A 13,605-nucleotide genomic window follows, 5' to 3' on the forward strand; every position below is an offset into this window, starting at 1 on the left:
GTTTTGTCTAATAATGGCTGGAACTGTAAAGTAGTACCACAGATTTTGTTGTTTTGTCTAATAATGGCTGGAACTGTAAAGTGGTACCACAGATTTTGTTGTTTTGTCTAATAATGGCTGGAACTGTAAAGTAGTACCACAGATTTTGTTGTTTTGTCTAATAATGGCTGGAACTGTAAAGTAGTACCACAGATTTTGTTGTTTTGTCTAATAATGGCTGGAACTGTAAAGTGGTACCACAGATTTTGTTGTTTTGTCTAATAATGGCTGGAACTGTAAAGTAGTACCACAGATTTTGTTGTTTTGTCTAATAATGGCTGGAACTGTAAAGTGGTACCACAGATTTTGTTGTTTTGTCTAATAATGGCTGGAACTGTAAAGTGGTACCACAGATTTTGTTGTTTTGTCTAATAATGGCTGGAACTGTAAAGTAGTACCACAGATTTTGTTGTTTTGTCTAATAATGGCTGGAACTGTAAAGTGGTACCACAGATTTTGTTGTTTTGTCTAATAATGGCTGGAACTGTAAAGTGGTACCACAGATTTTGTTGTTTTGTCTAATAATGGCTGGAACTGTAAAGTGGTACCACAGATTTTGTTGTTTTGTCTAATAATGGCTGGAACTGTAAAGTGGTACCACAGATTTTGTTGTTTTGTCTAATAATGGCTGGAACTGTAAAGTGGTACCACAGATTTTGTTGTTTTCTCTAATAATGGCTGGAACTGTAAAGTAGTACCACAGATTTTGTTGTTTTCTCTAATAATGGCTGGAACTGTAAAGTGGTACCACAGATTTTGTTGTTTTCTCTAATAGTGGCTGGAACTGTAAACTGGAACAGGTCTTGACGCACGATTGTGTGACGTTAAGGATTTGTTTTTCAGTGTTCAATTCTATATTAAGCGACTCAGTTATTACAGATTTACAAGCAAACAGTTTGACGTTGGACTTTACTTTATTGAAGGTACACAAGTGTAAATTACATGAACAAAACATTTAATACCTGTTGATATATATATACACAACAATCTATGTTCGTAATGAGATATGTTGCTTATCACGAGGAAATATTTTTTGTTGTCGTTAGAGACGAAACGTTTGATTACTTGGTATATGTAACTGCAGAGCAGAAGGTCAGTACAATATTAGATGGATGAGATTCTTTGACCTTTAACCTTTTGCAGTACTTTAACGTAAAATAATGTGTAATATCTGTATAATTTAAGCAGAAGCATATCATCATACGAACAATAAAAGTTGAATACCAATAAACATATATATACACTTAAGGTCAAACCTTGTTTATATATACATATATATAAGTCAAAAATCATGCAACAGTTACTGGTTAATTTGGTTTTAGTTTACAACAGTAAAATATTCAGACAAGATAACGTACTATATCATTACAATGACAGACAGCATTTTGAGTTATGTTTTCCTTAAATTTAAGGAAATATTTGATAGAGTTAAATTATAAATATGATATCAATCACGTTTCAGTCATCCACGTCACCTATAGTTAGCGACTAACGAATAGGAGGCGTAAATATTTTAAAATCTTGTGTTGAGAAATCATAGAAGGAACTTTCGAGAACACAATGAAACGTAAACTACATCACAATACTAATAATTTAGGCTTAAACACCTCGAGATGTGTAGGAGAAATATGGGACCACCTCAAGGTAATACATCTATATGTGTACATGAAATATTTATACATGAAAATATCGAATAAAATTGGCTCATTAAACCTTTCTTTTGAAACATAGAACCAGCATGTCTGTCATAACAAAGCAGGTAACAATATCTTTGTAGACAAAGCTTTCCTATTGTTTAAATATTATAGTATCGAGAATAACTGTTCCTTTTATTTGTAGAGGAAAGCTGGAACGTACAATATATTTACATTGTTTTCTCCGTACTGTAAAACAGTTAATCATACTCGTACTAATAAAACGAATATTTCAGATAGTAACCAGTATACGCGTTATATAAATATACAAAAAAAACCAAACAGATACTATATGTATTGTGTAGAGTTTTCCAAAGAACTAAAGCCACTGTCAGTTTCGGCTAGCAAAGTGAAACTACAACTTAAATAAAGGGTAAAAAACTGTTGTCAACAAACTTATGAGGGAGGGTCAAATAATATTTGTTCTGAAATTTAATTATTGGAGTAGCACGTGCTCTCTTCCCACCTCCCCAGGTTCTGACATATATGTTGTATATACAAAAAACAGACACTAAGTGGGCTTCATTTTACCTTTTCAAGGTGAAATTGTGCCATCATTTTATTTCACTGGCTTCTGTGAGTGAGACTGTTTATTATTGTTGGGATATTGTTAAGCGCTGGACGCACGGTTGACTGTCCATACTCTGACCAGAGCGCGTATCGATATACAATCTTGTAGTGTTGCCAACAGTCATCACTCGACTTGTTATCCGAGGATCGAGGGTTCGAATCCCCGTCACATTGAGCATGCGATTTCAGCAGTGGGGGCGTTATAATGTACTGTTCAATCCCACTATTCGTTGGTAAAAGAGTAGCCCAAGAGTTGGCGGTGGGTGGTGATGACTAGCTGCCTTCCCTCTTGTCTTACACTGCTAAATTAGGGACGGCTAGCACAGATAGCCCTCGAGTAGCTTTGTGCGAAATTCAAAACAAACAAACTCTAGTAGCTTTGCGAGAAATTAAAAACAAACCAAACCAACAGTCTTCCTTTCGGTAGGACGGCCCTTAAAGATTTAACGTATTTATCTTTCTACTATCAACTGTTATCGAAGTATTCATTTACTTAGGTTGCGCTCACGTGACCAAGTGAGAAGAGGGAGAGTCATTTGACAACATATGTTTTTATTTCTAGTATTAACGATGGGCGAGAATATAAGATAAAAATATCTTTTATTTCTCTTTATATAAGTTTTCGAATTTCGCACAAAGCTACTCGAGGGCTATCTGTGCTAGCCGTCCCTAATTTAGCAGTGTAAGACTAGAGGGAAGGCAGCTAGTGATCACCACCCACCACCAACTCTTGGGATACTCTTTTACCAACGAATAGTGGGATTGACCGTCACATTATAACGCACCCACGGCTGGGAGGGCGGGTATGTTTGGCGCGACGCGGATGCGAACCCGCGACTCTCGGACTACGAGTCGCACGCCTTAACGCGCTTGGCCATGCCGGGCCCTTTATATAAGTATCGGACGATTCAAATCAACTCGCGTGACCATCGTATAAGTTTAAAAGAAATGTCACGTTTTTAGAAAGGTATTTTTTCCCTTCTTATTTTCATCACAGAATTTTTGTTCAAAGTCAAATAAAGTGCTCTTTTCACATGGTAGTTGTAGACTAGAGAGAAGGTGTCTGGTTTGTTTGTCATGAATTTTGCGCCAAACTACACGAGGGCTGTCTGCGCTAGCCATCCCTAATTTAGCAGTGGTAGACTAGAAGGAAGGCAGCTAGTCATCACCATCCACTGCCAACTCTTGGTCTAGTCGTTTAACAAAGAATAGTGGGATTTACCCTGACTTTATAACGGCCCCACGGCTGAAAGGGCGAACATGTTTGGTGGGACGAGGATTCGAAGTTGATATCAAGTTATATACAGTATTAAAATATATTAACTAGTTCATCCTTCAAAATATAACTTTGATTATAGTCTAAATGTATAACAAGTTTCGTCCAAATCCATTCAGATATGTTCGAGATATTTTGCTGACAAACACATATAAAGGGGTGGAAACGTATCCTTCGTTCATTGGTGGAGGTAACAATTATTGTGAACAATATTATTAAAGTAATTAACTCTGAATTTTAAAACAAAATTTGACTGTCGTCTACAGTCGTTTGAACATTCACTAGCTTAATAGTAGGAATTTCAGAAAAGTAATATTCAATTATAAAACTAAGTTGACTCAAGTTAATATGGACTATATACTGACAAAATGTAGTAACGTAAACACACAACTAAAATATATTCTTCTAGATCGGTTATTTAGATATACATCGAGGTAAAACTATAATATAATATTTCCTAGTACTGTCTGCTGTATGTATTAATGTTAATTTTTGGTAGTGATATACAGACTGCTACATGTATTAATGTTAATTTCTAGTAGTGATGGGCCTGGCATGGCCTAGCGCGTTAAGGCGTGCGCTTCGTAATCCGAGGGTCGCGGGTTCGCGCCCGAGTCGCGCCAAACATGCTCGCCCTCCCAGCCGTGAGAGCGTTATAATGTAACGGTCAATCCCACTATTCGTTGGTAAAAGAGTAGCCCTAGAGTTGGCGGTGGTTGGTGATGACTAGCTGCCTTCCCTCTGGTCTTACACTGCTAAATTAGGGACGGTTAGCACAGATAGTCCTCGAGTAGCTTTGTGCGAAATTCCAAAACAAACAAACTAGTAGTGATATATTGGCTGCTACATGTATTAATGTTAATTTCTAGTAGTGATATATAGGCTGTTACATGTATTAATGTTAATTTCTGGTTGTGATATACAGACTGCTACATGTATTAATGTTAATTTCTAGTAGTGATATACAGACTGCTGCATGTATTAATGTTAATTTCTAGTAGTGATATAGGCTGCTACATGTGTTAATGTTAATTTCTGGTAGTGATATACAGACTGCTACATGTATTAACGTTAATTTCTAGTATAGATATACAGACTGCTACATGTATTAATGTTAATTTCTGGTAGTGATATACAGACTGCTACATGTATTAATGTTAATTTCTGGTAGTGATATACAGACTGCTACATGTATTAATGTTAATTTCTAGTTGTGATATACAGACTGCTACATGTATTAATGTTAATTTCTAGTAGTGATATACAGACTGCTACATGTATTAATGTTAATTTCTAGTAGTGATATACAGACTGCTACATGTATTAATGTTAATTTCTAGTAGTGATATACAGACTGCTACATGTATTAATGTTAATTTCTAGTAGTGATATACAGACTGCTACATGTATTAATGCTAACTCCTAATGTGAAAACAAAACTTCGTGGACAGTATTAGTAAATGTGCGAATTTCTTTAAATATAATTAACGTTTGAGCTTTAATATAATATTATTGAAAGATCTACGATTACTATTTATACCTAACACTAAACATAATTTTAATACGGTTCATATTTCGCTGTTGTAGATCACAAAAAACCAGGTCAGTTATATTGGTTCTCTTGTATTTACCAACTCCGAAAAAAAGGAATTATTTATTAATGTTTTGAACAGCGTGTAAATTATATAAACCATTTCAGGAAAACTATGGAAGGTTCTGGAATTTAAAATAAGTTTCCAGTAAGTTCACAACGACGAAGATTTTTCGTGAAAACCATATGATTTAACATTTGACTAGAAACACGTACAAATAAATAAAATGACCACAATTTTATCAAGAGCTCTTCTTAATTAAAAAAAAAAAAGTTTTGAGCCACGTGACTGTTTTACCAACCAGTAAGTGGAAACTAATGATGTTAACTTCGTTTTTGTTTTTAATGTTGAATTGTATTGAGAAGGAACGCTCACAAGAGATTCCATCTTCCAGTCTACGAAAGAACATATCTTTTCATTCAAAACTGAGATGAACATTCCAAGCTTTGGTTACTCTGTGAGGGAAGGTGTTCTTCTGTGATCTTTTCAAAACCCGTCGTTAGCTATTGCTGTCGACCGACCGTAACTTATCGATGTGGTGCGCGTGCGGCTGAGAGACGACAGGCCTCGAACTCGCTGTCTTTTCCCCGCACACAAGCACGTGCGTAAAGCGCTTTTGAAGCTGCTTCGAAAGTTCTGGGACATGAACCCGTATACACAAGGGTTAATGCAACTGTTGAAGTAAGACAAAAGATGAAACGCGGTTCGCAGTGCTTTCAAATACCCATAATTCAGGTGGTGAATGTAGCCAAAAGCAGTCAAGACATTCGTGATAAGAATTGGGGCCCAACAGACGATGAAAAGGAGAACAACAGCTACCAACATCTTTATCACCTGGAAACACAAACATGTTACCAACATCTTTATCACCTGGAAACAGAAACATGTTACCAACATCTTTATCACCTGGAAACAGAAACATGTTACCAACATCTTTATCACCTGGAAACAGAAACATGTTACCAACATCTTTATCACCTGGAAACAGAAACATGTTACCAACATCTTTATCACCTGGAAACACAAACATGTTACCAACATCTTTATTATCTGGAAACAGGAACATGTTACCAACATCTTTATCACCTGGAAACAGAAACATGTTACCAACATATTTATCATCTGGAAACAGAAACATGTTACCAACATCTTTATCACCTGGAAACAGAAACATGTTACCAACATTTTTATCATCTGGAAACAGAAACATGTTACCAACATCTTTATCACCTGGAAACAGGAACATGTTACCAACATCTTTATCATCTGGAAACAGAAACATGTTACCAACATCTTTATTATCTGGAAACAGGAACATGTTACCAACATCTTTATCACCTGGAAACAGAAACATGTTACCAACATATTTATCATCTGGAAACAGAAACATGTTACCAACATCTTTATCACCTGGAAACAGAAACATGTTACCAACATCTTTATCACCTGGAAACAGAAACATGTTACCAACATCTTTATCACCTGGAAACCCAACACGTCAATTTTTTTCTTCCACTCATGTTCTTTATTACTGTTCTCATACTTTATTTAATTAATTGATTAATTAATAAGCTCAATAAGAGAAAAACATCCATCACTTTCCTTCATCACAACACATCATTTCAACTTGGTTTTCAGTTCATGAAAACTGAAATTCTTTACGTTTTAAACTGATTCTGCGAGTGTTTTCTTTCCTCTTTACAGCTGTACCTTATTTAAAACATAGATTTATACAACTACATTCGTTACACGGATACTATCTTTCGTGTGATGAGGTTATAAACAGACCGCATGATAAGATTTTAAGCACCCTTACTTCTGTTATTATTTAGAGACGACAAGGGCCTTCGTGTAATGCCAGGTCCCGCGAGGCTAGTAGGGATATGTTCATAAACTGTTCATTATTGTTAGACCGCTTGGCAACAGTTGTTGTAGTGTGGACTGGGTTAGAAGGTTGGTGACAGGTGTAACGTTTTATTTACGTCACAATAGAATTATGGTAAGAATTATTCTTGTATTATTTATTCATGTCCAAGTTAGGCTTTCTTTCACGCCCTCATAAGGTTAAGGTTTCCAACAAATCACGGTGTTCTCTCATTCTAGCTTCGACTTCTTTACGTGAATTGTTTGTAGTTTAAGCGCACAGCGAAAAAGATCCGTAATGAAAACCCATTTCAAGCGCTGTAAGACCGCAGAGTTGCGATTGCGCTACCAGAGTGCTTACGTGAAGCAACCACAAAACGCGCACATCAACGCCAAATTTTCCAAACCCTGATGTCTAAATCCATGTTGTTAGGTGTATTCTTGTCATGAAATTTTTTCCACGTTTTAATACGCCCTCTGTGTTTCCGTGAGAACATTATTGGTGTCTTTGTAACATTAGCATTAGTGAAAGATTAAACCAAGAGTTTGAATTATCTTCTCATTTCGTTTGATTAATGACTTTGAGAGAATGGGATGAGGTGAAAGACAAGTCAATCTTCCTTAATGTCTTGCACGTTACTAACAACAAATCAGAGGAAGCAAATGAAGAGGCTTAATCAGTTACTTGTTTAATTTGGTTATTTCATCTTAGCCCTCTATCGATGGAAAACAAAAATAAGCGCGAATAAATATAATATAATATAATATAATATAATATAATATAATATAATATAATATAATATAATATAATATAATATAATATAATATAATATAATATAATACCTTTCAGTCGTGAGGGCTTTATATAGTAACGGTCAATCCCACTATTGGCTGGTATTAGAGTAGTCCAAGAATTGGCGGTGGGTGGTGATAACTAGCTGCCTTCCCTCTAGCCTTACACTGCTGAATCAGGGACGGCTAGCGCAGATAGCCCTCGTATAGTTTCGTGCGAAATTCAAAACAAACCTTTCATTAACGAGGAAGCGAAGAGCCATGTTGTCAAATAGACGTCTAGTTAAGTTCAAGTCAGCTATTCGTAAGTTACGTCATTTGCTACAAATGTTGAGTCGGAAGCGTCGCCAGGTGCTTAAAAGATTCGAGGCTCGAATCCAGAGGCGCGGAAAGTTTCGGCGTTTCAATATGATTGGTTTGTTTTGAATTGCGCGCAAAGCTACACCAGGGCTATCTCTACGCTAGCCGTTCCTAAGACTAAGTGTAAGACTTAGGGAAGACAGGTGGTTACTGCCAACTTTTGGACTATTCACTTATCAACGAATAGTGGAATCGACCGTACATTATTATTCCCCCACAGCTGAAAGGGCTAGTATGATCCACGTGACAGGGATTCAAACCCACGACTCTGAGGTTACGAGAGAAGCACCGTAATCACCTGGTCATGCAGAGACTTCAATATGATACAGATTACTTTTTCTATTTTGATTTAAGAGGACGCCAACGGCGTATTTGGGGATAATGCCAAATCAGATCGGGGTACAAGACTCTGTATTGAGTAATGAATATACTTATATCAAAATCATCTCTCTCACCTGTTTTACCTGGTTATTATCGTCATCTATTCTGTGGATCGTGGATCTTGGTTTCGTACCTGAAGACATTGGTTGGTTTTTGATCCGAACCGACATCTCCGTTCCATAGCCCCTGCCATAAGGAAAGAGCTTCACGTTAATGTTTATCTGCGAGGGGTTGAGTAACCTAAAGGTACTGTTTATCAGTTACTGAAATAACGAACTGAGTTTATCAAAACAGATTATTTTTATGAACAACGTTTATTGTGAGTTAAAATATAAATTCAAAAGAAAGATGGAATAATAATAATAATAAGTGAATGTTTACATCGAATATAACTGATCATTTATAAATACACCAGTTCGTTTGTGTATCGTATTAATACATCTAAACGTTTAAAACTTTAGATGTTTCTACATGACTTATCCACAACTATCCATTTTAAGATATTATGGTCTCACTTGAAAAACAGACACACTACTATAATAATTGATATAGAGAGAGCTATAAATAGCTTTTCTGTTCAAAATTATGGATGGCAAATACTTTCCGGCACCTTTCGAAAATTACCGGGCTACACTAATAAATAATTTGAAATTTGGTCTGGTATACAGTTAGTCAGGCTTGTTAGAGACCACTTCCAATCCAAACAATATCTTAGTATGTTGTCTGGGTTGACTTACTATTCTGGTATACAGTTAGTGAAGCTTGTTACAGACCACTCCCAATCCAAACAATATGTTAGTATGTTGTCTGGGTTGACTTACTACACTGGTATACAGTTAGTCAGGCTTGTTAGAGACCACTCCCAATCCAAACAACATGTTAGTATGTTGTCTGGGTTGACTTACTACTCTGGTATACAGTTAGTGAAGCTTGTTACAGACCACTCCCAATCAAAACAATATGTTAGTATGTTGTCTGGGTTGACTTACTACTCTGGTATACAGTTAGTCAGGCTTGTTAGAGACCACTCCCAATCCAAACAATATGTTAGTATGTTGTCTGGGTTGACTTACTACTCTGGTATACAGTTAGTCAGGCTTGTTACAGACCACTCCCAATCCAAACAATATGTTAGTATGTTGTCTGGGTTGGCTTACTACTCTGGTATACAGTTAGTCAGGCTTGTTAGAGACCACTCCCAAACCAAACAATATGCTAGTAGGTTGTCTGGGATTGACTTACTACTCTGGTATACAGTTAGTGAAGCTTGTTACAGACCACTCCCAATCCAAACAATATGTTAGTGTGTTGTCTGGGTTGACTTACGTACAAAAATAAAAGCAAATCAGTGTGATGATAATACTAATTTTGTTACTATGAAAACAAAACAAAATGGATTTAATTATTATAAGTAATAATATAGCTGCAAAACTTCAAAAGTCGGTTGTTTTTTAAACCTGTGTCTCCGAAATATGCTTAAAAATATGTAATTACAAATACGCATTTTCTCTATATAGCTTAGGTTAAGGCACTCGACTCGTAGTCTGAGAGCCTTTGGTTCGAATCCCCGTTCCACCAAACAAACTCGCCCTTTCAGCTGTGGGGGGGGGCGTAATAATGTTACGGTCAATCCCACTATTCGTTGGTAAAAGAGTAGCCCAAGAGTTGGCGGTGGGTAGTGATGACAAGATGCTTTCCTTCTAGTCTTACACTGCTAAATTAGGGACGGCTAGCGCAGATAGCCCTCGTGTAGCTTTGCGCGAAATTCAAACCAAACTGAAATTCTAACGCTATCTTTAAATTGAAAGACATACTTCTAATGACAAGGTTTAACAAGATATAGGTTATGCTCTTGATGCCGTACGCGTGATTAATTACAGGGCTGATTTTCGAACTTTGTCAATATATGTATGTATATATATATATGTATATTCAACCATGGTGAAAGTAATGTTTTATAATAGATACAACCAGGATGTTATTAAAAATTCCGATCTGATGTGAATTTTTAGATAATTAAACTTTTTCATAAAGTTTGTTTGTTTTTTGAATTTCGCGCAAAACTACACGAGGGCTATCTGCGCTAGCCGTCCCTAATTTAGCAGTGTAAGACTAGCGGAAAGGCAGCTAGTCATCACCACCCAACGCCAACTCTTGGGCTACTCATTTACCAACGCATAGTGGGATTGACCGTCACATTATAACGCACCCACGGCTAAATGGGCAACCATGTTTGGTACGACCGAGATTCGAACCCGCGACCCTCAGATTAGGAGTCGAACGCCTTAACCCACCTGGCCATGCCTGGCTGGCCTTTTCATATAGACAAATACCAGTATACGATCCTCACACACATATTGTTTGCTTGTTTTGAATTTCACGCAATGCTACACTTGGTCTATTTGCACTAGCCGTCCCTACTTTATCAGTGTTAGGTTAGAGGAAGGCAGCTAGTCATCACCACCCACCGCCAATTCTTGGGCTACTCGTTTACTAACGAATAGTGGGATTGACTGTCACATTTAACGCCCCCACGGCTAAAAAGGCGAGCATGTTTGGTGTGACAGAGATTCGAAACCACGACCTTCAAATTATGAGTCGAATGCCTTAACCACCTAGCCATGTCGGGCCCACACATTTATATAATTGTGTGAGTAAGTAATATTGTTTCTTTTATAGCATTTAATTCACAGTTAAACACATGATAATAGACAATGTACAAATGAAGATAAGGTTATATAGTTTTCAGCCACTTTAAAGTACAATGAAGTGAAAGAAGTCATGTTTTGACGTGATCGTATGAGGAAACCTCGGGTCGTAGAGAGTCAATATAACATTCTTTAAATCAGAATGTTCAATTCGTACTGATAGAAAATCTATATGTACAGTTACCGTATTGCTACGTATATTACCACTATTTCTACTGAGAAAGTGTACAATACACTATAAGATATATTGCGTCACATGTACGTGATTTTTGTGTTTCAAATTCTGTTAAATAAAGATTACTGTTATTGCAATGCCAATAAGGGTTCTGCTTTTCCATTTTCTAAAAATCAGCTAGTATCTTTCTGACGTGTAACGTCGAGAATACGAGAACATGAAAATTAGAACAGCGCGACGAACCAAAAACGTCTAACACTTTCCAAGAGTATTATAAATATACATTCTTGTCCGTCACCTAGCAACGGTGGCTTTCGCTGTTTAGCTTATAGGCCTAGACGTGTTATACGTATTCATACAAGAGACCGGTAGCGTCGATAAATTGCCCTGTGTAATAAGTATCCCATATTATCAGGTGTCAGCGCAGTTTTACAAATTCGTGTCTTTCTTCGACAACAACGCAATACAAAATCAAAAAAAGTTATAGGAAAACCTTAGGCAGTTATTCGGTTGCCTGGGAGATATAAATATCATGGGTTGCTGTTTTCAGTTTGTATAATAATAACCAATGGCATATAAAATCCTACAAAGTCGACATCACTAAAATGATCTGTAACGTTATAAATGTATATAAAGTTATTATTATAAAAGAAATTGGTCTTTTTTTTTGGAATTTTTTTCTAACGTGACATCTATTGGATGATTTTTTCATTGACGATATATTTGTTTGTTTTCAAACAAAATTATATGTATATATATTTAAAAAATCCAACTTACTGAATTTCAGTTGAAAATACCTTAATATCATTATCTGATATCCATATCCACATATCACATCGTTTATTATGAATAGAAAAGACTTTACATTTTAAAGTATTAAGTATTTTTTTATCATGGTTGCATTTCAAATCCCTCAAGTTTCATTTCCCAACATGTTTAAACAGTGCGAGTGACATAAAACTAAAAAAGTCATGTTAACTTATTTTTATTTCAATTACTTCGTTAATAATAATTAAAAGAAAACAGAAAGATAAATTTATTTATAAAATAAATAAATACTCACACATTTCCCAAAGTCATGTCAGCTCGTTCCTTCACAACAACCCATAACTGTCGACATATCTTTGTGTAAGTGTATCCCATAACACTAGATGGTACCACAAGGATAACAATAAGCATATACACTTCGTAACCTCGCCACAGGATTGAAGTATGCCAACTCCGAACACACCAGTAAGCTTTGATTCGTTCTCCCACTTCTAAGTGGATCTAGATTCATAACATACTGTGATTTATAATAAAAAGGAACTCATGTTTATTCGAATATTTTATACTAAATTATAATAAACTGTGCTTAACATTGAAACAAATATTTTTAATAGTTCTCTGTTACAAATCATAATTTTAATGTGTTAGTTACATTACGAAATTTTCCTAAATAGTCTAAAAAAGTGTAACTTATGAAAATCCTAAAAAATAAAATAAAATTTTATGACATTTGATGCACAAATTCTGTCCTAACTTATGGTTTGAATTTCGCGTAAAGCTACTCGAGGGCTATCTGTGCTACCTGTAACTAATTTAGCAGTGGAAAGGCAGCTGGTCATCGCCACCACTGCTAATTTTTTGGCTACCCGTTTACCAGAGAATAGTGGGAATGACCATCACATTATAAGGACCCCACGGATGAAAGGGCGAGCATGTTTCGTGTGACAGGGATTCGAACCCGCAACCCTCAGATTACTTGTCGAGAACCTTAATCACCTGGCCAAGAAATGAAATAGACACAGTTTTGTTTAATTAACATATGACAGACATGAAACAAGTTATAGGCAAAACATTTCTGAAATATCTAAATTATTATTTAACAGAATATTAACAGAAATGGAGTAACAGTGAAAATTTATAATTCATTAACGGATCTTTTTATTATTATAAAATTTTATAATATTCTTAAGTATTGCAGATAAAAATACAGTAGAGGGCGTTGGCATATGAAATTCAATTTTTTTGCAAGGTTTCTAAAACATATTGTTGTTTTTGTATATAGAAGTATTATCTACAAGATATATTATGTTTATATGATAAATGAATCGAGCGTGGTATATAAATTCGTGTTCCGAACCATGAATCCGAGGTTTGGAGGATAGTGCTT

General features: G+C 35.9%; 1 protein-coding gene across 2 annotated transcripts in view; it reads right to left on the minus strand.

The window, feature by feature from the left end:
- Positions 1–934: 934 nt before the first annotated feature.
- LOC143230439 (QRFP-like peptide receptor) overlaps positions 935–13,605 on the minus strand; it is a 90,480-nt gene continuing 77,809 nt past the window's right edge. For both annotated transcript variants that reach the window (XM_076463997.1, XM_076463989.1), the window contains 3 exons: positions 12,514–12,719; positions 8,642–8,753; positions 935–6,005 (listed from right to left, as the gene is read on the minus strand). In XM_076463997.1, the coding sequence (XP_076320112.1) occupies positions 5,658–6,005; positions 8,642–8,753; positions 12,514–12,719 (666 nt within the window). In that variant the 3' untranslated portion in view covers positions 935–5,657. The remainder of the gene's footprint in view (positions 6,006–8,641; positions 8,754–12,513; positions 12,720–13,605) is intronic.

This window comes from Tachypleus tridentatus, chromosome 1 (genome assembly GCF_004210375.1).
Source record: "Tachypleus tridentatus isolate NWPU-2018 chromosome 1, ASM421037v1, whole genome shotgun sequence".
NCBI lineage: Eukaryota > Metazoa > Arthropoda > Merostomata > Xiphosura > Limulidae > Tachypleus > Tachypleus tridentatus.